Raw genomic sequence first — 22468 nt, forward strand, 5'->3', positions numbered from 1 at the left:
CCCTCCCCAGGATTGCCGGCCCATCCGCAGCGCAGCAGATAGATAGCACGCAAACCTGCAGGATTGGCAAAAAGGCTAGCGATGATGAAAAGAAGACAAAGAGCGCATTGACCAACCCCGCTATCCTTCAAAACTCCTCTTTCTTTCCCAGCTCCCAGGCATTTGGGATAAGCAACCGGCCCGCTGGACTGGGTAATTGCGAGCCCAATAATACAGCGTGTTATATGTGACTGACAGGGGGTCGAGTCGGGTAAGCACTTGTCTCATGTGAAGCGTTGTCGGAATCCAATGATCAGTCATGAGCCCATCCTGGATCGAAGTCCGGTGGGTTACCAATACTCTGGTTGATTACGCCGTGCCGTAACCTCACTCCTACTCCCAGCTGAAAAGTAAAAAGACAAAAGTCAGCTTGACCATACGATTAAGGTCAAGTCTTCTTCTGAATAGTCATCCACCCATTATTGACCCCAGTCTGATGATAATTCGTATGATTATTGATCCATCTCGAGGGAGTAAAGTCCGTGCTGCAGAACATTCCCAATTATAGAGAGCACCCGGATAAAGTAAGAGCTTTGTCAAGTTAGGGAGGAAGGGGGAAAAGCGGGCTTCTTCTCCAGTTTTTTCAGACGTGCCTCTCGGTCTCTCTCCGTGCCGGGACTTTCCTAAGCTACAGATCTCAGGAAAGAAACCCCAATAGCATTAATGCCGACTGGGTGCCCCATAATGTCCATCGATTTGGAAGCGACGCGACCGCCAGAAAATCACCTTCCAGTTTGACGCGAGAGATCGCCCGCCCGGACAACCTCCTAGAGTCTAGTTTAGCCTGCCGGCCTAAGCTGAGCGCTTGCAACTGGCAGTTACGAGCATCTACCAAGTACTAGGATGCCGACAGGATCCCCTTTGCCCAGCTGCAATTTGAGAAGGTTTGCCTCGATTAAGTTTCATCCATTCAAATTGCGTCGCTTATCAAGGATGGCAGCTCACTAAGCTGTTTATGTCGCTAGTTACCACCTGGGTATTCCAAGAGGCTTGCTTACTTACTAGTAGTCGTTGTTAATTATTTCATGAAGAAGATCCGACCAGGGAGTTCAGACCACGTAAATTGCAAGGCCTGTAAATATTTTGCCGGTGCCAAAAAGGTCACCTTCCTAGTATCAGAAATCCGAACTAAGCCTCCTTCTCTTCTTGCTCCCAAATACGAAACAGACGTCGTTCCCCCCTCTTTATTTTTTTCTTGAACTTCACGGACCTTTGCCCTTCCCGCCCGGCCGGAAAAGCCCCCAGAGTCAGACCCACTGCCCTCAGTGACTACCGATAAGATTTGTAAAGTATTTTTTGTTTGCTCTTTTGGGGAATTAATCCCTGATTATTTCATTTTGCCTTTCTTGGGTTAAATTTGCATTTTTTCTTCTCACAAGTTTTTTTTCCATCCCTTTATTTCTTTTTTCCTCCTATACAAAAAGGAAAAAGGCAAGCCAAGAGGGTCGCAGTCGCGATTGCAATGTCCCATTGAACCTAACCGCTGCCTTAGCACTTGGGCTAAAGCAGGAGCGTGGCCTCCCAGTGGATCGGCCGGGCTGCGTTTCCCCTCTTCTGGCTCCATCTCCTTTTCAGTCCGACCCAGTACCCACCCCTCCGGCTCAGTAGCGCAGATTTAGTCTCCTTCATCCTTGGGGGGTGACCGGGTAATCTATGGGAAGTTAAGTACGTGAAAATAATGTGCCAGAGATGTATTAAAACCGAACACTAAGTACTACTTATGGTATGACGAATGACCACTTTAATTTGTAGTTAGGAGTCACGATGGTGGCGTGGGGAATTACAAAGCAAGTAAGTAGTCTGTGAGATCATTTTAAAAATCCCCCCTTCTCCGGGAGAATTTCATACCTTGAAGCCGGACTATTTTATAAGTAAGGTGAGTGGATGCTCCGTAAGTGAGTAGTAGAGAAGCTATTGCCGTCGATAAATAGACTTGGGGTTTTTAAAGTGGGAAAGTCGTACCTTCAAAAAAGACTGTAAGAGCCAGACCCGAAAGTGGGCCGTCCGCCGAGCAGGGTAATTCTACCCAATTACACCCACACCCTCGGAGCCGGCTTACCCAGCCAGAAGGTCAAGTCTCTCAGTCCCAGTTCCACCCGCCAAAGTGGGTGTGGTCCATGGTAGGTATAGTCGCTATAGCGCACCTCATCTGCCTTTTCGAACGATCTCGTTACGGCTGACTCTGCCACCTTCCTACTCTTCCTCTCTCTCTGTCTGTATCTCTTCTTTCCTCCCCCTCCCTCTTCACCCTCTTCACCCTCTTCACCCTCTTCACCCTCTTCACCCTCTTCTTGTCGGTCACACTGCTTCTTCTTCTTGGTGGCATCCATCCCTCCATCGACCCCATCCATCTCCAATCCTTCCCGTCCGTCCTCTCCTCTCTCTCTCTCTCTTGCCTTTCCCTCTCCATAGCCCGCTGGGGTCAATTGCTAGGCTATCGGCCATTCTGTCGCTTATCCACCCACGACAGACCCAACTTCTCTCTCATCCACTTGCTTTTCTTTCTAAAATTATAGTCGAACACTTTCATGCTGTGATCCGATCCGCTATAATTTGGAGCGACCGATATCAATTCCAACCTCACCACTCGCCAAGTCTTGTCCGTGTCTTCCAACCGCCGGATCGGTTCCATAGATTTTACACTCGGTCGCGCCTAGAGTCTGACAAAGGAGGACGACGACGACAATCACCGTCAAATTAATCAGCACAACTTTTCAATGCCTGCTTCGATATAGTTACTGTTCCATTTAGACCGAAGTAAGTACTGGGTGGTTGGAGCAGGTTGCCATCATTTTTACCTGTCGCGGCAAGCGCACCGGGCTTGGGATGGGAATGCTAATATCACAGCAGGTTACTCGAGCATTCTGTACATTATGGCTACTAGACCTCCCCTTTCGCCTCCGGTGAACGAGACGGAGCATTCCGTCAGCCGGATTACTCGTGAAGGCAAAAGAATCACATACAAGCTCAATGTTATGCAACAGCCTGAGCGTGCAAGAGCATGCGGTGCCGGCGCCAAATGTACGCATCACTCCCTGCACGCAATGCGGACATTATTGGAGACCAGGCTGACCATGTTTGACTGTTTCTAGCATCTGCGGACCGTCGCCCTGTTGATCCCCCACCGGTTGTCGAGCTACGTATATTCGAGTCCGATCCGAACGATGACGTGCACAAGACAGATATCACCTTCGCCTACAACGCCAATTTCTTCCTGTTCGCTACGCTAGAAACTGCTCGCCCCATGGCGCAAGGACGGCTTGCCCCAACCCCGACGTTTCCCGTTCTCACAGGTGTCCCGGTGGCGGGAGTGGCATACTTGGATCGCCCGTCTCAGGCTGGATACTTTATCTTTCCCGACCTTTCCGTCCGTCATGAGGGTGTTTATCGGTTGAGCTTCCATTTGTACGAGGAGACCAAGGACAGCAAGGATGCGGATGAAACTGCACCAATTCGGTCACCAATGATGAAAGGGAAGCCCTCAATTCCCAAATCGTTCCTGAACTTCCGTCTCGAAGTCGTCTCGGTCCCTTTCACGGTTTTCAGTGCCAAGAAGTTCCCCGGTCTGACCACCAGCACTTCCTTGAGCCGCATCATTGCAGAGCAAGGCTGCCGCGTCCGTATCAGGCGCGACGTCCGTATGAGACGACGTGGCGACAAGCGATCTGACGACTACGACTTCGACGAGGAACGATCCCATCGCGGCCGTATTCCGGATCGGTATTCAACCCCTGACGCCTACGCAAACCCTGTTGAGCGTCCGCGATCGACCAGCATTGGGTCCGTGGACCCAGCTTTCTCCTATGGGCCTGAAGCTCCTCGTCGGCCATCTGCCACGGAGTACGGCTTCCCGAATCCTCAAGCTTATCCACGAGCGATTCCGCCGGCGCCTGCTTCCGCACCACCGGCCTCTTCTACACCCACTCCAGTTGCTCCCATCGCGCCTTCGTCCCGCAGTTCCTCTTACACTTCTCATCTTTCTTTCGGCGCGACGCGGACTCAGTATCCTGCCCCACAACTACCTGGAACTCCTCAGTCTGCAACCACGCCAACTCAGGTTTATTCTCCTCATCCGACTTATACTCACACAAGGAACCCGTCAACAAGCACCGAATACGAGCCTATGCCCTCTGGCTATCCCCCATCTCGATTGCCGGCGGAGCGCTCTACCTACTCGAAGCCATTGCCGCCTATCCGCGTATTGCATCCTTCAGATCCTACCGCATATCGGGCCATGGCCAATCCTGTGCCACCTCGCGCCCCAACTCCCTCCAATGCCGCTCCTTCACTTCCGCCCATCGCATCCATCTCCGCCGAATACTCGAATAATCTGCCGCAGCCACCGAGCAATCTGGCGCCTAGTCCGAACCGGGAACCCAGGGGATTCTTGTGGGATACCCGCACGGCAGCATCTTCGAAGCGACCTCATGAGGATGCGTTTGGTCATAGCGAGCGCCCACTTTACAATGGCATGCGGCCCGACAGCGACAGCTACCCCAGCGCGGACCGCAGGCCATCCGACGTTCACCGGGCGGCATTACTCAGCGACCGGGACGAAATGGCATACAAGCGGGCCAACGGGCGGATGGCCACCAAAATTTCTCCGGCCATATAATGAACTCGACAGAAGGGAAATCATGCATACATACAGCACTGTTTATACAAGGGAGGAGTCTCGGCGTCTGGTCGTGCAATTGAATCTGTAATTTGGGTTGGGGGATTGGTAGGGGATTTGGGGGAGCTCTCGGTCTGGGTACACGGTCCCAGGGGAGTTCCAATTTCTTTATGACACCAGTCTTGACGTTTATACCACATTGTCCTTGGCATCTTGGATATTTTTTTTTTGTAAATGATTGTGATACCTGCTTTTTATGTTCATACATATTCCCCACATTGTTTTGTCGTTCCTTCTTTTGTCATCCTGGGTGGGGACTTGCGATCATTCGAGACATGAAACCAAGCGCAGACGGTAAATGCCAATAGTCCCATCAAGTTGAAACCTGCCCGGGCCGATTTGAGTTTTATTTTTCTTGTGTTGTGACCGTTTTTCAAAGCTCGGCGATTCTGCAGCCCATATTTAGAGCGGTGCTTCGTACTCCCAGCACATTGCATTCTTCCTCCATCCAATTCATTTGTCATTAAATCATTTTTGGATAAAACAGCGCTATTGTGCACATGCCTTTCTTCAGGCCATAGCATTGTTTGCCCGTCGCTCTGGTATGTGATTAGCCCTGGACTTTTGGCGCCAAAACGGCCTGGTGCGGCTTGGCGGCTGGCCCAGGAACTCGGGCGGGGAAAGTAAACAAATCAACAATCAACAGTCAACAACAAATCACCATCCCAATCCCTCGGGTCCATCAGTTCTTCTCACTGTCTGTCTCTCACCGCTAGACAGATCTTACGAGACTATCCCAGACTTGTTGCCGACCAGTGACCCGGGCCACATCTACCAGCTGAACGACCGACCCATCATTGCCATCGTCCCCACTCCGGCTTCCCCGTCTGTTCGCTTCCCTGTTGCTGTCTCCATCGCTCGGTCTCTTTATTTATCCATTGTCTCGCGCTTTCTCTGGTGTCCAATGACCTATCCTTCTATACTTACCCGTCGAAGTGGAACGTTGTGACTGACGGGATGACGGATCGTGAGGCTGCGACCGAGGTAAGTCAGACCCTCTTTTCAAATAGCATCCACTCTTTCCTCCCTTGCGCGGGCGGATACTGTGTGAACCAAAAGGTCTGACCCATCATTTTCCCCGACAACAGTTGGCCTCGGATCCCGGATGCACCAGCACAACCATGGACCTCGACCCTCTAGACACCGACCGTCAGCTCGAACAGACCCTGCAGTCCACTTGCGCTGACCATGCGGCCCGCGAATCTCGGACTCGCAAGCACGCGCGCAATGTCAGCGAATCCAGCCTCGAGTCCGGCTATAGCACCGATGAGTCGGGTCGTTTCGATGATGCAGAAGAGCTGGACCAGCCTCTTGCCCGGAGCAGATCGCCATCCGCTCACTCGGCCAAACGACGGCGCTCAAACGATTGGCCGCTGCAGCAGCGAGATGATGCTCAGGCCACTGATAGTGAAGCCCCAGCGCCGAAGGAGAATCCAAGCAGCGGCACTACGACTGCGACTACTACGACTACCACCACTACGGGATATCGCAGACCATTTCACTCTGCGAATAGCAGGAGCAATGGCTCCCCACGAACATCGAGGCATATGCGCCAGGCTGGTCCGTCCGCTCGTGGGCGGCGTTCACGGTTCGTTGAGGGAAGCATGAACGACAGCGTGAGCGAGAAACCGCCGAGCATCTTCATGCGCGATGACGTACGCAACAACAGCAATGGCCAGCGGCCCTCGGGAATCTTCCGCTTTGGAAAGGCAATTGCATCAGCGTTCAACCCATTCGGCGCCTGGGGATCAAAGGCCGGACCGGCAGACGGAGGTGCCAAACAGCCGGGTGACCCTTTGAGTCAGGCGGAGAGGGCATATGCGGAGCTGAAGAAGTCCGGCTACAAGGGAACCGTCAAGGGAAGCTACTTACAGAATTTGAATGCAGAGTCCAACACGCCCCAGCGATCGTGGAACCCAATACCCGAGCAGTTGGAATATAGGCCCGTTGGAGTTCATTCGCGCCAGAACTCGGGCGAGCTGACCGAATCAGGCAACACCCTTCGGTCGTCGATCCAAGAATTGCGAAAAGCAAAGTCGTCTTTGGGCATACCCCTGGTGAGACGGCAAGATTCAAACAAATTCCCGGAAGAGCTGGAGGGATCTGCAGTGCGACGGCAAAAGTCACGCAAGGAGCTTCAACGGCAAGCCAAGTTGATGAAGCGAGTCAGTGATCTTGAGATCAAGCTGGAACGGGCCCGACGAGAACTGCGCGAGCTGGTGGGTGAGGAGCAGGAGGTGCTGGCACCAATGCCCTTACCAGAGATTCCCTACCCTCGGAAATTTGTCCCCGGGGCGCTTCCCTCGCTTCCTTCAGAGCGGCTGCTGTATCAAGCCGCAGCAACAGTCTCGCCTACGTCTCCGAGGAATGCGTCAGCCCCCGTGTCATCCTTGACAAACCCGCCCAGCAGCGGTCCGCACGAACTCGCCGGGACACCACAACTCACTCCGAGGACCCCTAAGGAGCGTCAAGGACGAAGCTCCCTAAGCGCAGACAGCCCATCCCTCAAGCGAAAATCCCCAGACCCAGAATCTCTAAAGACATCTCAACAGAAAGACCCAAAGCACTCCACAACACCAGGCACCGACAAGCCCTCGGGTTCCGAGGAAGCCACAACCCCTCGCCGCACCAAGCTCCCCAAAATGCTCACCAGCGACAGCCCCGGCTCCGTCGAGCGCAAGCAATCCAAAGACATATCAACCACCGCCTACTCCTCCGGCGAAGAGCGCGGCCGACGTCGTTCCCAACCCCTCCGATCCGCGAGCACCCGCTCTCTCTCGGCGCGCCGACGAGCCTCCAACTCGCGCAACCGGGTCCAGCCCAGCCTCCGTATGAAAAAGGCCCGCTCTGACCTCCGTTCCGCAAGTGCCAACGAACCACCCCAAGACGACAAAGAGAACCATGACTACGACCACCACCAAGGTGACTCGATTCCTACCCCTCAGGACGATACCTCCCAGGGAGTAATCGACCCACAAACGAAGAACGAGATAGTCGAGAGCTGCCCCCACTCTTCTTCTTCTTCCTCTCCTTCTGCATCCCCGAGTAAAAAGAAGCAAGCCCGATATGAATACATCCCTCCTGTGCCGCCCCTTCCGAAAGATCTCTCTGCTACGGCCGCTAAGGTCGATAGACGCATCGCTAAAGAGATGGGGAAGAAGCGCGAGGCGCGGGATAAGGCTCGGGCGTTGGCAGGAGGGATGACGGAGGAGGGAGAGAATAGGGGGAGTTTTCAGTGGCCGGAGGATTTCTTCTGAGGAAGGGTATTCACTGAATACGTGGCAGTTGGACAGATTACGTTGGTGTGGTGGTGTGCTGATATGAGTATCTCGCACTTTGGGTAGTGGGTTTTGATTGGTATCTATGGAAGGTTACAGATGAAACATGAATAGATGTTTGAAGAAGAATGATGCATGATGAATGAGCGCAAACAGGGATTGAATTGGATATATGCAGATGTATTGCATTTCATCCTACACCCATATATTTGTTTGCTTGGATAGCATCAGTGGAGGAAAGAAGTTGGTATGATAGTAGTGAGTGAGAGGAGGGGGTATTTCCTATGTCTATTTCCTATTATTCCTTGACGAGTGTAACGACGTGATGACCCATAATGAATTGAACATTGATGATATATTCCTTAATGCTGTTGCTTTCTGAGTGGTAATGTACGCTGTAGTTTGATACCTAACTTATCACCAATACACCACTAATATCAACATGCATGGTGTCTCAAAGACACATAGCTTACCTCAAATACAATACTATCCTCACCTACAAAATAGCCATCGCATTCGCATGCGACCCCACCCCACCTAGAGCACACAAATCAGCATCCCACACCATTCAAACGAGAAGAAAACGAGACAGGGAGAGAGAGAGAGTCACATACCAACAACATTGGCCGGCGCACTCGTCACAAAGACCACCCATCTGCCAATCTCCCTACACCTCCTAGCGAGCTTCTCCAAATCCCACATTTCGCCCAACGGCATCCCCCACAGCGCCAGAATCTGCTGATGAATAAACCCGAATTCCTTCTCCGGCGGCCACGCCTCAAACGTGGGCGAATCGCCCGCCACAGCAGCAAAGTAACAATCATGTAGCCACTCAAGAATAGGTTCTTCCTGGCTCACACCGGCAAAATGGAGATCGGAGTGAGCACGGTTGAGGACATATTGAGCGCGTTGTTCGGGGGACAGGGCGTTATAGCGCTCGATGAAGCCCGAGCGGATGAGGAGGATGTCGCCGGGTTGGATGTCTCCGCCTTGGGAGGCGGGACGGATATCGAGGCCTTGGGATTGAGCGCAGTCCTGTAGAGAGGCGTAGGTGATGCGGTGGGTCGTGTAGGGGTCGTAGGAGATGGAGTGGGTGTCGGCGTAGTGTTTGTAGTCGAGGAGGATAGCGCGGCCGGCTATCCCGTGGGTGGCCCAGTGGTGGATGCTGCAGCGGTCTGTGGGGGTGGGGCCGATGATGTCGGTGGATTTGGTCTGGTGGGTTGAACCTGGGTTAGTTTGGGGTTGTGGTGGCTTGAGTTGGGTTTGGGGTGTGCGTACGTTGTTGTAGAAGGTTTTGGATTCGCCGTGGGCGAACTATGTCGATTTGATTGTTAGTATTGATAGCTAGGTAGGTATGCTAGGTGTTGGAAAAGACTTCATGTGAGAAGTATCATACGTGACGGAATCCATCCCATTGAGTGCCGCTTTGCGTGTTCAAAGAGTACGTGTCGTCGAAGACGACGTCTTTGGCCACCTCTTTGATGTTGTGCTCGAAGGATTGGCGATGGAATGCCGGTGGGTTCGGAACGTTCAACGGAAGACTGCGGGTGGAAGTTGGCCATCACTGATGCTTGCATGATATGAGTAGTGAAAGCACTTACTCGAGACGGATCATCTCACCAGTTTGGATCTCAGCAGCGGCTGCTTTGACTCTTGCTGGTGTAAGCAGGTTCAGTCGTCCTAGCTGGTTTGCTAATGCGTTAACATATAGTTCGGAGCGGAGCAGTGATTACTAGTCACACACCGAATCATCCTTGCCCCAAACCCAGGCAGCTTCATCCGGAGCACCTGGAATTTTGGGAAGTTCCTTGCGAGAGGGAAACTGGGTGCAGTTAGGGTCCCAAGGGAGCTGGTCGGGGACCTGTGTTTTAGTTGCGGACATGGCAGGTAGTATAACCGGCGGACAATAATTAGGATTTGAGGGGACAACTCGGATCTATAAGATAGGGATGGCTTCGCTCACAGCGTCTGAAGTGCCAGAAAAGAAAGAACAAGAAGAAACTAGCTGTGACGGGCTATATAGTACAGCGCTGACTAGATTATATGCTGCTTTTTCCTCCATCGGGGAAGAGGACGATGTCTGTCGCAGTGAGGGGAGGTGGGACACCGGATGAGCATCCTGATTCTCCCCGGTCCAATCTGCGTCATATCATAACTCTCTGATGCCATTTCACTGGCCTGTGCCATTTGGTGCAAGCCAGAGATTGGGCCTGTCTTTCCCCGCAAGTGTCACATAATCGGTCGGGGAAGCCCATTTGCAGTTTGACCGAGGTAAAGAGCACGTTTTGGAGGCGATTTTGCCGACGATGGGGCAGGATGGGCATGTCAAACCAGGACGCACGAATCAGAGAGGGATGGGTGATGTAGTAATTGAGAGTGGAGAGACTCTTGAGGCGAGCAAGCTAAGTGATTGTCCTGGTGGCCTTCGTTGAACCCTTGGCTAGTTGATGGGCTCCGGCGGTTCCACGGAACTGGGGGGAAGCAAGCTCTCCCCGCATGATGGAGGGCGATTAAGCCTTTACAAAGGATCAGACTGATTTTTGAGAACATAAAAGTCAACTTAAAGATGTTGTTAGACTGAAACTCTAGAATACGAATAGAGGCCCCCTGTAGGGAATATGCTCAACAGGTTTTGCAGAAGAGGGAAGGCACGCTTCCCCGTCCGGTTTCTCCCCACACTGCATTGTTAATCACTAGACGCAGCCGAGACAGACAGCTTTGAAAAATCAACTACGGTAGGCTAATAAACTACGAGAAGACATCTGATGGTAGACCAATTGGCCTCCTTTTTTTGAGTTTTGCATGCGAAGGGGAATCATCTTGTAGTATGATACAACAGACTCGAGTCCACCAGAGCAGCTTCTGGGAGTGTCAGACTCAGGCAAAAGCCTCGCCCTTTTCTTGGGCGGGCATCATCAAGAAAGTAGACATGATCATCGTCCAGGCAAGCAAGGCAAAGGAGGCTCACGACCAACCCATGCGACTATTTAACGCCAAATTTGACACCAGATGCAACCGTAGCCATTCAGGCACGAAGCTCCCCAATCCCACCGTAACCCATAGTGATCCCAATCACAATCCGAAATATCCCGACATATACAATGCCAAGCTCAAGTATTCGTAGGATGCTCCATCAGACGCCAGGGATATCAGAAGCAGAAAGTTGTGGAAGGATTTCAATACTCCCCAAAGCGCAGAAAGAAAACACATAAAAAGACAAAGCCACTCAAAACGCTAAACGCATGGTGATAAGTTTCAACATGAAATAATAACAATAGGCCGACAATTGGATCGCCTATGTCTGGGTAGGCACACCGGTGGCTTGCGAGGTGTTGCGACCTCCACGAAGGCCTCCACGACCCCGAGAGTATCCACGTCCGTAGCCACCGCGGCCACGGCCATAGCCCCTTCCTCTGCCACGACCACGGTAGCTTCCCCGGTAGCCGTCAACGCTACCCTGACCGAAGGTCTCGATATTGCGCTTCTCCTCCTCGCCGCGCCACTCACGGCCGCCCACACGGCCTCCCGTTCCCTCTTCGCGATCACGAGCCTCGCTCGAGATGTTATCGAAGAAAGAGGTGGACTTGTTGTAGGTAGCCACAGAGGACGCATCAGCACTGGTATCAGGCGCTTCAATGTCCCCGTTAGTGATGGAAACAGTCTCAGCCTCATGGGCAGGCGATCCAGTGGCAATGGCCTCCTTGACCAGATCTTGCTTGTTGAATTTGGCGTTGGCAGTCTCGAAGTCATAGTCCGTATCAGGAACCTCGACCTTCTTCGACTGTCCTTGGTAGGGAGCGCGGTGGCCGCCACGTCCACGGGGATGCTGGTGATGACCACGGGGAGCGCGGTTGCCCTCATACGGCTTCATTTCCGCCATTTGTCTCGTTACTCCTTCAACGGACACCTCGCCATGCGCAGGCTTCTTGGGCGCGTTAGGCTGGGGCAGCTTGGCCATAGCCGCCGCAACAGCGGCCGTGGCAGCACGCGTGGCCTCGGTAATGGCCGCCTGAGCGGTACCTTGCGGCACACTGCTTCCAGCGCCAGCGACAGGAGGATTGCCTACAGCAGGAACAGGTGGCTTGGAGGGAGCATTGATCGGAATCGCCGGCTGCACACGTCCGCTCCGGGGTCCAGTAGGTGGCATCTTGGCCGGAGTCGGAGCCGCGGCAGCAGCAGGAATACTGGAGGCTTGTACGGCCTCCGTTACAGATGGTTTCGATTCAACAGGGGGCGGAGGAGCATTCTGAGCAGAGACGCCAGGTGCGGGTGTGGCATTCCGGCTGGCTGGCTTACTGGACGGCCGGTCACCAACGGGAAGCTCAGAGGTGGGTTTAGGGACATTTACGGGGCCTGCGCCAGGTACCCCCTGTCGCTGCGGAGGAGGGGTCTGGTGTTGGCCAGGGGGTCCAATAGGCATCTGAGGTGGAGGGAACTGGCCTGGTCCTTGGGGGAATCCTTGACCCGGGGGAGGAAACCATCCTGGTGGCGGGGCTCCATACGGCATATTAGGAAAACCAGGTCCAGGAGGGAAACCGGGGGCTCCAAAGCGTTGTCCATATGGAGGATAGAAGCCTTGGAACGGCGGTTGTTGAGGGTAGCCAGGAGGCGCCGGGCGAGGCACCTGAGGCTGTTGTGACGGAGGCAAGCCCTGGGAAGTAGGTCCCGGACGAGACATACTCTGTTTCATGAAACTCAATTAGCATCATGACTTTAGAAAGAGAAGATGTGTGACAAGGCAGAATTAGAAGTGCTTTGCTTCTCGATCATTCAGAAGGAAGGCAACGGAAAATATCCACATGAATTGTTTGCGCAATTCGGAACAGGTCTGTGAGTTTACATCCGAAATATTTCATCATTTGATCGAGTGTCCGTACGGAACAAGTCCGTGGACGCAAAGCACCCAAAAGGCAGGGCGGGCAAGGGTTGGAATGAAGTGAAGAATTGGTAAACTTACCCCTAAGATGGCGGGATCATCTGGCACCTGAGGAGGTTCAGGTTGACTGTTCTCCTTCGTGTCCTCTGCTACGCTAATGTCTTTTACGTCACTGCCCCGGAAGACAATGTATTCGTAGACGCTGGCCGACGGGGCAATCTCCTCAGCGGGATTGCCTCGACGACCCTCGGTCCCGAAAGAGACAACATTCTCCAGAGCTATGGTGGATGCTTCAGGATTGATCTCATGCAACGTTCCAACATAACTGACAAGGTCAAGTCAGTCTTGATCCGGGGGGTGCAGCCAAGTGCGATGACGAAGCAGCTGTAGGAAGGCCAAATAGCCGAGAGAGGGAAGGATCGAACATACCGAATGTCACTCTTGGAGATCAGGTTGAAACGCTGACTGCCAGGTGTTAACTCCCGCCTAGCCGCACAAACCCTGGTTCAGACCAGTAGTGGCATAGAACACTGACCCTATTAAATGGTTCATATCCATGCTGACAGGGGAGTGTGCGCGATTGACGCGCAAGATAGAAAAGAAAGGTACAGGGGGGAGAGAGGGAAGGAGGAGGGAAAAATCTGCTCAATGGGTAGGGAGGTGGGAGGGGGGGAAGGGCAAGGAAGTGGGAGGAAGAGAGAAGAAGGGAAGATGAGGGAGAGAAAAGGATTAAAAAGGAACGACGGAGGTTTTGTGGTGGGAAAGGCTGGGGCTCCGGTGGACGGGAGAAGCTTAACATGCAGTTCCTTCGTTAGTTTTGCCCGAATGGACCACGTGAGCTCCATCAGCGGGGAATGCTAGTAGTATTCATTATTCACCAAAAGCTGGTTTTGTGGATAGCATCCCAGGCACTGTTTGGGTCTAATCTGGCTATTACATTGCCCCATTTCCTGGTTACTGCTCCTTATCCTTGATCATAATAATAGACGCATCATCTAAAAACCCCCTCCTATCACTATGGCCCAATCCTCCCACCGGGATGATTTCTTCCAAACCACGTTCGTCACTCCATATTTTACCGCCCAGCTCCTAGTCGCTGATGCCCCACGCCTCCCAGAGCCGCCCTTGATGAGCAGAAGCGAAAGGATGTGAAGTCCCAAAACACCAATGGCAATCCCATCCGTCTCCAGAGCAAAATCCTCGCAGTCGCAGCCGATCCTCTGAGTACTGGGTCCGTCTATGTAGCTCAGAGTGGTGGTACGGTCAGGAAGGTCATACTCGAAGTAGGTGCATGGTATTCTCGCTGCTGCGTGTCTTACGAAGACCTGGGCTAAGCCGTTTCTTTCCCTATAGACCGGTGAAACTGCAGCTCTCTTCAAAGGCCCGACTGCCCCCGTCACCAGTATATGCTTTAGCCCCAATGGCCGGTTGCTGTTCGCGGGGTGCTGGGACAAGACGGTCTGGAGCTGGGATGTGGAATCGAAGGAGCCGAAGTTGCGCTACGAGGGTCATACCGACTTCGTGAGGTCTGTTATCAGCACAAGACTACATGGTCAGGATGTTCTTGTTTCAGGAGGCGCCGATGCACAACTCATTGTCTTCGACATTGCGACCGGCCAGCGACTCGCGGTGATGAAAGGTCATGCAAAGGGGATTCAGGACCTCGCCCTCGATCCCGTTTCCCTCGACTCAGACAGCTCCGAGTTAGTTGTATTCAGTGCGGGTAGTGACCGCCAGATCCGTCAATTCGACCTTTCAACTGGCAGTAAGGACCTTACTGGCACAGAGGCTCTTCTCGCCCACGATACCAATGTGCATAAGCTTTTCTTTGACCGCGACGCTGATCTTTGGACTGCTTCGGCGGACAAGACATCTAAGTGCCTTGTGAGAGAGGATGGCTGGAAGCCCAACTTGACTCTGACTCACCCAGATTATGTGCGAGATGTAGTGGTCTACGAACAAGGAGGCTGGGTAGTCACTGCTTGCCGAGATGAGGAGGTTCGCGTGTGGAATCGATCGGTACGTACATATCACCAGTACCATACCACCCTTTTTTTTTCTATGCCATGGGAATTCGACTAACATATATACTTTCTACTGGACAGACCGGGCAGCTTTACCATACTTTCTCCGGCCACTATGAAGAGGTTACGGGGCTCGTGCTTCTCGGATCGACTGTCGTCAGCGTCAGTATCGATGCCACTATTCGCCAATGGTCCTTGAAACCCGATGAACTTGAAATTGCAGTAGCGAAGGCGAAGAAAAACAACGAGGAGGACGAGGAAGAGCAACAAAACCCGGGGACGATGCTGACAGAAGAAGAAGAGCGGGAACTGGCGGAACTAATGGCCGAGGACTGAGTACAGTTGCGTTGCTTGCCCTGGCTTATTGTTGGTGGGGCGAATCGAGCAACAGGGATGTTACCACGCCGTGCGGAGTATTAGGGCCTAGGAAAATCGTAGATCTGTAGAATATCTCTGTAAATGTAGGCACACTCGCACTTAGGGACATGTACCGAGTAAGGAGGCAGGAGCACACGTGACCCAGCTGATGCACCCATGACGCACGACGGCGGACGATCTCCCGGATGCGGGCCAGTCTAACGCGGGCACATGCTGCTTCCTCGCTCCTTCTCCATCCTCCCCCTCATCCCACTAGCTCGCTCTTCCTGCTGCCCTTCTGCCGTATACCTCTATCTAGTTGGCTCTTTCTTGCCACCACTACTCGTGGCCTGTCGTTCCTGCCCCATCTTGATTCCTCTTTCCTTTCTGGTCATTCTTCCATCTCCTTACCCCCCTCTCCTCCTCCCCTGTCTAGCTTGGTAGTCGGGGTCCAACCGCGGAGGTGGTATCTTATCAACTATTTTCCCCTCTTTCACAACGTGCCTTTCCGAGGCTGTGTACCCTTCTGGGCTGGATAGACGAATCAACTATCAACCTAAGTGGATCACTGCGTGAATGTCTCACGGCCTCAACAGGATGGCTGCTCCATTAGCCATGCACCACGATGGCGCGACCGAAGCCGGTCCGAAACTCGTCAACCGACTGCACGAGAGCCGATCGCCTTATGTGAGTTCGGACAAATCCCCTGCCCTCGCCTCAAAAACTGACTCGTGGATAGGTTAGGGCGCATATGAACAACCCAGTGGGTTGGCAGCTATGGGATGCCGAAGCGATCGATTTGGCCAAACGCCATAACCGGCTGATCTTCCTCAGCATCGGTTATTCGGCTTGTCACTGTAAGTTCTCCATTCGCGACGCGTTGTGGCGGTACAATGTTCTAACGTCAATTCAGGGTGTCACGTAATGGAGAAGGAATCATTCATGTCGCAGGAGGTAGCTTCCATTCTTAATCAGTCTTTCATTCCAATCAAAGTCGATCGCGAAGAGAGACCCGACATCGACGATGTTTATATGAACTACGTGCAGGCGACCACTGGTTCTGGAGGCTGGCCTCTAAACGTTTTCTTGACTCCTGATCTGGAGCCGGTCTTCGGTGGTACCTATTGGCCAGGCCCCAACTCCTCCACGCTGACAGGAAATGAGACTATTGGCTTCGTCGAGATCCTTGAGAAACTAAGCGATGTTTGGCAAACACAACAACTACGATGCCGTGAGAGTGCGAAGGAAATTACGAAACAACTTCGCGAGTTTGCTGAAGAAGGGACACATTCCTACCAAGGTGACCGGCAAGCCGACGAGGACTTGGACCTCGAGCTTCTGGAGGAAGCCTACCAGCACTTTGCTTCTCGATATGACCCTCTCCACGGTGGCTTTTCCACTGCGCCGAAATTTCCCACTCCATCTAACCTGAGTTTCCTATTACGTTTGGGTATCTATCCGACTGCGGTTGCAGACATTGTTGGACGTGATGAATGCGCCAAAGCAACTGCCATGGCTGTTGACACGCTTATCAGTATGGCGCGCGGGGGTATCCGGGATCATATCGGCCACGGTTTCGCACGATACAGTGTCACTGGCGACTGGGGCCTGCCACATTTTGAAAAGATGCTGTACGATCAAGCGCAGCTCTTGGATGTCTACGTGGATGCATTCAGGATTACCCACAATCCCGAGCTGCTGGGTGCGGTTTACGACTTGGCTACCTACTTGACTACTGCACCCATCCAGTCGCCAACGGGCGCGTTCCACTCGTCCGAGGACGCAGATAGTCTGCCTACGCCCAATGATACCGAGAAGCGAGAAGGTGCTTTCTACGTCTGGACGCTGAAGGAGCTGACACAGGTGCTAGGCCAACGTGATGCTGGAGTCTGCGCCCGTCATTGGGGTGTCCTTCCTGACGGGAACATCGCGCCTGAGAACGACCCACATGATGAATTCATGAACCAAAATGTCCTATCGGTCAAGGTAACACCAAGCAGGCTTGCAAAGGACTTTGGTTTAGGGGAAGAGGAGGTGGTGAGGATCATTAGAACAGCGAAGCAAAAACTCCGGGATTACCGCGAAAGGACGCGCGTGCGCCCCGATTTGGATGATAAGATCATCGTTGCTTGGAATGGACTGGCCATTGGTGCTCTGGCTAAGTGCAGTGCGCTGTTCGAGGAGATCGAGAGGTCAAAAGCGGTACAATGCCGAGAGGCAGCGGCGAAGGCAATCAGCTTTATCAAGGAGAATCTATTCGAGAAGTCTACTGGACAGCTCTGGCGCATTTATCGGGATGGCGGCAGAGGAAATACCCCAGGTTTTGCTGATGACTACGCATATTTGATCGGCGGGCTGCTGGACATGTATGAGGCTACATTTGATGACAGCTACCTGCAATTCGCCGAGCAACTGCAGAGTACGTATTCTCTACTGCGTCGGTGGAAGACTTGTGATGCTAACGCTCTCGCTAGAATATCTGAACGATAATTTCCTTGCCTATGTGGGGACCACACCAGCAGGATACTATAGCACACCTTCCACAATGACATCAGGGGCTCCGGGTCCGCTCCTTCGCCTGAAGACCGGCACGGAGTCGGCCACGCCAGCTGTCAATGGGGTTATTGCCCGCAATCTGTTGCGCCTCGGAAGCCTGTTGGAAGACGAGGAATACAAGACACTTGCCCGGCAAACATGCCGCTCATTTTCCGTGGAGATACTTCAACACCCCTTCCTCTTTGTTGGGCTTTTGGACGCGATTGTTGGGTTGGAGACGGGGACACGGAATGTCACGGGCGTATTCGCTACCTCCGTGACCGAGGGCAGTGTCCAAGCTTCTGAGGGCGTGATCAGAAAGACAGATGAGCCAGTCTGTGTGCGGGACATGATTGTACAGAAGATTCGAGCGGAAGCCGGGTTGGCGATATCGACGGCGACCACGACTGCATCTCTTGTGGATATCCGAGCGTCTCATGTGGGAGACTTTGTAGGGAATCAATCGTTCTGGTTACGGACGCGAAATCCGTTGTATAGGGAACTGAAAGCGTCTGAGACGGCGAAGAATCATCTTATGGTTTGTGAAAGCGGGCGGTGCCGGGTTGTGAATATAGTATGAACTGTACAATGAATGGAAATATTTTAGTGTACTTTCAAAGGCCTTGCAGGATGTTTCAGCTCTACAGCTATCATATGTAATCAGTCAACAGATTGATACGAATTGCTGGAATGATCCCAATAGTTGACGCTCTACATAGTTCCTAACCACCCAGTTTGCGTATGACAAACACAGGGTTAGTAACTAGCAGTAGCGGTAGTCCAGTCCCAGCCTCAATGCAAATAACCCAGTCAAAACCTCATAAGCGATACGCTTGAGCATCGTTCCACCGCATCAGTCACGCAGCAGCCGATATGTTTGTTTCATTGGGTTGCTTTGCTTACTACTCACAAAGAGGGGGTGACACAAAATTGGGTATGAGGGAGGGGTACAAAGTTATGTGCAATTGTTTCCAATTCTTTGTTTTGGGGTCTAGAGTTTCAGTTTCATCGGCTGTTTCAACCATAGCTACGTCATTGCTGGGGTGCGTTCTTTTTTTTTTAACTTTTCTTTCTTCCGCTTGGGTGTCAGTTAGATGAGGATCTGGACTCGTCAGTTGAGATCGAGATTCAGGGCTCGTTGGCTGGTTGCCTGCTGAGGGTTGGAGGGATGCCATGTGGTTTGATTGGTTGGGGATGAAACTGGGAGTACAGTAAGTAGGTGCTGTGATCTGTGATCTGTCTAGTATCTTGTCGGGAGGAGTAATATACATCCGCTTGGGTTGATTGATTGAGTGATTATGGCGGTTTCTACTACGTACCTTACTACTAGTAGTAGTATGGGTTGAAGTTCGGGTCGAGTTCGGGGCTATAGTTCGAGACTACTAGTACTGCTGTCAAAAGCTCATATGTACATTGTAAGGGTAGTATGTTATGCCTTCTCGTGCACTAGGTGGTACTAGAAGAGTCATGGTTAACAGGAGTGTATAGGTGGATGTCATTGTGGTATATGAAGTTGTTCCAAATCAAGTAGAGGTAAAATGTTATCACAGAAATATATAATGAGTAAGTGATATACTTACTGTCTACATTCGGACCTGTAAACGACAGTAGAGTAATAATCTCATTACCACATTGAATATTCTATCAGATATAACACTAGAATCTAGACTCCTGTTTGTCTACAATCCCACCTGATATCTGTGTATGGGACAATTGCCAAAGAGGGGCGCGCGCGGCACTCGGAGCCGAAGTTTGGTGCCGGGATGCTCCGCTTAAAAATCCCGCCCAAAGGTGGACATGCATCCGAGGGTTGGGTCAGTTCCATCCAATGCAGAGAATTGGATGCTGGCTCGGACTTGAAGTTTTGGTCGCTAAGCTCTTCCTCATTAAGTTGTAGGATGTGTGTATGTGTATGTGGTGCAACGTAAGCTAGTCAGATGTCATGTGGATTGTCGATGAAGTTAATTTTTGTGATGTTATGTGTCGAAACTGTCCACACTTCCGTTAAGCTCAATGCTAAACGCGCAAGTAGCCGGTGTATCCAATCGATGGGATTGGATGGATGACAGGGGGATTCGTTAATTCATTATGGTGCTTTGGAAATAACTCAGCTTGTTATCTTCTTATTCTTTGGAAATGCACACGTGTATGTGTGTATCCGTGCGAGATTAGGCAGAAGAATAATATCTCAGTATGTCAACCATGAAAGACGTAGGGTGTGTATCCATGGCCAGAGTTGTTGCTTACGACCTGTCGAAATTTTTTTTCTCTTCTAGAAGGAAGGTAGTATCCAAGGATCCGCATGCAGTGGCAAAGAAGGATTTACTTGAAAGCAATGACAATGATTCGCTTGATGTATGGGGTAGTTCAAAGCCGATGATAAATCTGATTGTGATTGAGGTGTCTTTATCCGTTGGGAACCATGGAACCGAAGAGGGGGCTTGTGTGTAAAAGCAAAGAGACTTTATCCCCCCTTCCCACCTCTGGCGAACCTCTCCGCTCTCGTTTCTCTCTGAAGCTCTACAAGTGTCATGGGCGTTTGTACCAAAGAATGGCCAGTAATGGCGCAATTCCCACCGAATGGGTTCATCTAGACTAAGGAGGAAAAGCCGTCTGTTAGATAGATGGACTCCATCCTAGGCACGGCAAATCCATGGTTCTAGAACTTCGACACATCACCCTCTTAACTGTGTGACGGGAATCTCCACGACCGAGTGTCAAGCAGTGGTCCTGGGGCAACAGGCCTCGGGAAAAAGGTTTAGATATTACACCGTATCGAGCTGCGAGGCACAGAGAGAGAGAGAGAGAAGCTGGAGCCGGGCCACTAGACTACTTACTAGACTAGCTTCAGGTACCCAATCTCCGAAAGATGATGGGAAGGCCACAAGTGAAACGTTAGCGAGCGCCATCCTGGCTGTGAGTGGGTCAGTCAGTTGCCAAGTTTTGGTGGTTAATCACAGTTAGCGACCCTGCACGTTTACCCCTGGGAATTACTCGAATGGGCGGTGTTCTATTCCGACCCCCAAATTTGCGGTGGACTGGGGGATTGATCAGTTAAGTTGGCTGACTATGAGAGACTTATTGGAGAGAAGAGAGGAGAGGGGAGGGCCAGTATAATGACTTAATGAGGATGATGCCTGTTCGTCATTGCTCTCCGCTCATACTATTGAGTCTAATAATATCGAATAGATTATCTTACATTGACATCGGAGAGTTTTCCCCTCGGAGCTTCACAGGTGCTCATTTCTTAGTCTTGGTATTTCTTGGGCATGACGAATTTTAACCGTCTTTGCAGAGAGTGAAGAGTGATGACCACCTTGGGATCCATTGACAGGCATTGGTCTGGACTTTTGGGATAGACCAACAACGAGAGGAGACTTACTTGAATGTGTTGCTTCCACCAGCAGATTGCCGTAGACTAACTAGCCAGCGTGGAATTGGAAGAAGACCCAAGGATGGGTGGTGGGCTGTTAATCCATTGCGACCGTGAGAGACCCACCGTCAGCGTATCAACCTGGAACGGAGCGTTGATTGGCTTAGAAGCGCCCGTTCCTGAAACGGGCGGCATGCGCCTTGACCCAGAGTAGCTTAGTGGCGAGCCAGGGGCACGGGAATTTTGTTCGACGGTTGGACAATCCAATCCCTGCAAAATATGCCCTCTTTTTTCCTTTGGGTCCCCAACTTTTCCAGGGGCAAAATAATAATGCCGACAGAAAAACACCTCGTCACTGGATAGTTCGTACCGTAAATACTCCGTAATTTTATCGATTTGCCGGTAACCGTGAGGCGCGATGTCAGGCCGCCTTATGGGCTGCACTCTGTATCCTCTCTGTATCTCTCTCCCGCGTCTGCTACTCTTTCTGGATCCAACATCGTCTCAGGTCTCAGGGACGTGGAGGTCAGAGACCCTGGCCCTGGAAGATTCCTTGTCCGAAACGCCATGGGCGGGAATGTATCATCAACCAAAGGGACTGACTGGCCGGTCAGTTTATCGTAGACGATCTTCTTTGCTATTCTTCCACAAAAATTCCCTACTGTGTATCCCTCCCTTCCCAAAGAAAACTCCGGGTACGTGCTCGTGGTTGGGACATACGTACGTAGTTACTCAGGGGAAAAACAATGGACACAAGCACCAAGGCACGGCATTCCGTGGAACTAGGCCGGTGTACACGCGAGCTGAACCGATATTAATGCGCTGGGACCGCATGGCGCTTTGAATGAGCCATTGAATCTTTCTCTTGTTCCTGTCTGTGTTCTGAAAGAAATTTGGCTGGTCAAAGGATGCTCGCCTGTCTGCTCACTCGGGACAGGCCCCCATCCATGACCCATCGCGACGTCGAGATCCGTCCAGAACCCACTCGTATATGAAGCTCCCCCCGTCTGAATTAATTTGCGTTTAATTATCAGAGATCGCCGACCCCACCGGGTACACGCCGCCCGCTGGAGTCGCTCTCCTTTCCGTGATTAAGTTGCCGCCCCAACTCCAGTTGCTCGCTCCAGACTATATTATCACTTCACGCCCACTCGGCTCCTTCACTGTTGCCCTTCGTTCTTTACCGTTGGCCCTTCCCACCGTTCCCTTCCAACCTTCATCTCACCCTTTCGCCTTCAATTTTTGGTGCACTTTTTTTCCACTCCTTCAAAAAAAAAGTGTTTCCTCTCCCTGAAGGCTGTCATTCTTTTG

The 22468-nt window shown here is 52.0% G+C and overlaps 8 protein-coding genes across 8 annotated transcripts; 6 read left to right on the plus strand and 2 right to left on the minus strand.

The window, feature by feature from the left end:
- Positions 1-2071: 2071 nt before the first annotated feature.
- Positions 2072-2763, plus strand: BO83DRAFT_457683 (uncharacterized protein; the record flags this gene model as incomplete). The annotated part of the gene is made up of 1 exon (XM_025537108.1): positions 2072-2763. A coding segment is annotated over one exon (669 nt), but the record flags the coding sequence as incomplete, so codon positions are not given.
- A 149-nt stretch (positions 2764-2912) lies between these two features.
- Positions 2913-4654, plus strand: veA (sexual development activator VeA; the record flags this gene model as incomplete). Its single annotated transcript, XM_025532630.1, has 2 exons — positions 2913-3060; positions 3132-4654. The coding sequence occupies 2 exons, from the start codon at positions 2913-2915 to the stop codon at positions 4652-4654; spliced, it is 1671 nt and encodes a 556-aa protein (XP_025391705.1).
- Positions 4655-5373: 719 nt separating this feature from the next.
- On the plus strand, positions 5374-8338 carry BO83DRAFT_375489 (putative nuclear RNA binding protein). The gene is made up of 2 exons (XM_025530468.1): positions 5374-5698; positions 5803-8338. The coding sequence occupies exons 1-2, from the start codon at positions 5672-5674 to the stop codon at positions 7969-7971; spliced, it is 2196 nt and encodes a 731-aa protein (XP_025391706.1). The 5' UTR covers positions 5374-5671; the 3' UTR covers positions 7972-8338.
- Positions 8339-8488: 150 nt separating this feature from the next.
- BO83DRAFT_305247 (uncharacterized protein) lies at positions 8489-9874 on the minus strand (the record flags this gene model as incomplete). The annotated part of the gene is made up of 6 exons (XM_025527258.1): positions 8489-8529; positions 8607-9204; positions 9271-9306; positions 9389-9533; positions 9594-9676; positions 9737-9874. 6 exons carry the CDS (start codon positions 9872-9874, stop codon positions 8489-8491), a joined length of 1041 nt encoding a protein of 346 aa, XP_025391707.1.
- Positions 9875-11287: 1413 nt separating this feature from the next.
- BO83DRAFT_385691 (putative G2/M phase checkpoint control protein Sum2) lies at positions 11288-13426 on the minus strand (the record flags this gene model as incomplete). Its single annotated transcript, XM_025532631.1, has 4 exons — positions 11288-12673; positions 12950-13193; positions 13298-13369; positions 13404-13426. The coding sequence occupies 4 exons, from the start codon at positions 13424-13426 to the stop codon at positions 11288-11290; spliced, it is 1725 nt and encodes a 574-aa protein (XP_025391708.1).
- Positions 13427-13885: 459 nt separating this feature from the next.
- Positions 13886-15228, plus strand: BO83DRAFT_396110 (WD40 repeat domain-containing protein; the record flags this gene model as incomplete). Its single annotated transcript, XM_025533112.1, has 4 exons — positions 13886-13926; positions 13986-14151; positions 14222-14887; positions 14974-15228. The coding sequence occupies 4 exons, from the start codon at positions 13886-13888 to the stop codon at positions 15226-15228; spliced, it is 1128 nt and encodes a 375-aa protein (XP_025391709.1).
- A 618-nt stretch (positions 15229-15846) lies between these two features.
- On the plus strand, positions 15847-18364 carry BO83DRAFT_423917 (thioredoxin domain-containing protein; the record flags this gene model as incomplete). The annotated part of the gene is made up of 4 exons (XM_025535128.1): positions 15847-15936; positions 15989-16106; positions 16163-17668; positions 17724-18364. 4 exons carry the CDS (start codon positions 15847-15849, stop codon positions 18362-18364), a joined length of 2355 nt encoding a protein of 784 aa, XP_025391710.1.
- A 3164-nt stretch (positions 18365-21528) lies between these two features.
- BO83DRAFT_173722 (uncharacterized protein) lies at positions 21529-22041 on the plus strand. The gene has a single exon (XM_025526418.1). It carries the CDS (start codon positions 21576-21578, stop codon positions 21999-22001), a length of 426 nt encoding a protein of 141 aa, XP_025391711.1. The 5' UTR covers positions 21529-21575; the 3' UTR covers positions 22002-22041.
- Positions 22042-22468: the final 427 nt, after the last annotated feature.

Source organism: Aspergillus eucalypticola, assembly GCF_003184535.1.
Source record: "Aspergillus eucalypticola CBS 122712 chromosome Unknown BO83scaffold_4, whole genome shotgun sequence".
NCBI lineage: Eukaryota > Fungi > Ascomycota > Eurotiomycetes > Eurotiales > Aspergillaceae > Aspergillus > Aspergillus eucalypticola.

What these genes read in the sequence shown, in the direction of transcription:
- BO83DRAFT_375489 (XM_025530468.1), top strand. Translation starts at nt 5,672, where the DNA reads ATGACGGATCGTGAGGCTGCGACCGAG. An exon ending in ATCGTGAGGCTGCGACCGAG is followed by an intron (nt 5,699 to 5,802) that starts GTAAGTCAGACC and finishes CCCCGACAACAG; the next exon opens with TTGGCCTCGGATCCCGGATG.
- BO83DRAFT_173722 (XM_025526418.1), top strand. Translation starts at nt 21,576, where the DNA reads ATGTCAGGCCGCCTTATGGGCTGCACTCTGTATCCTCTCTGTATCTCT.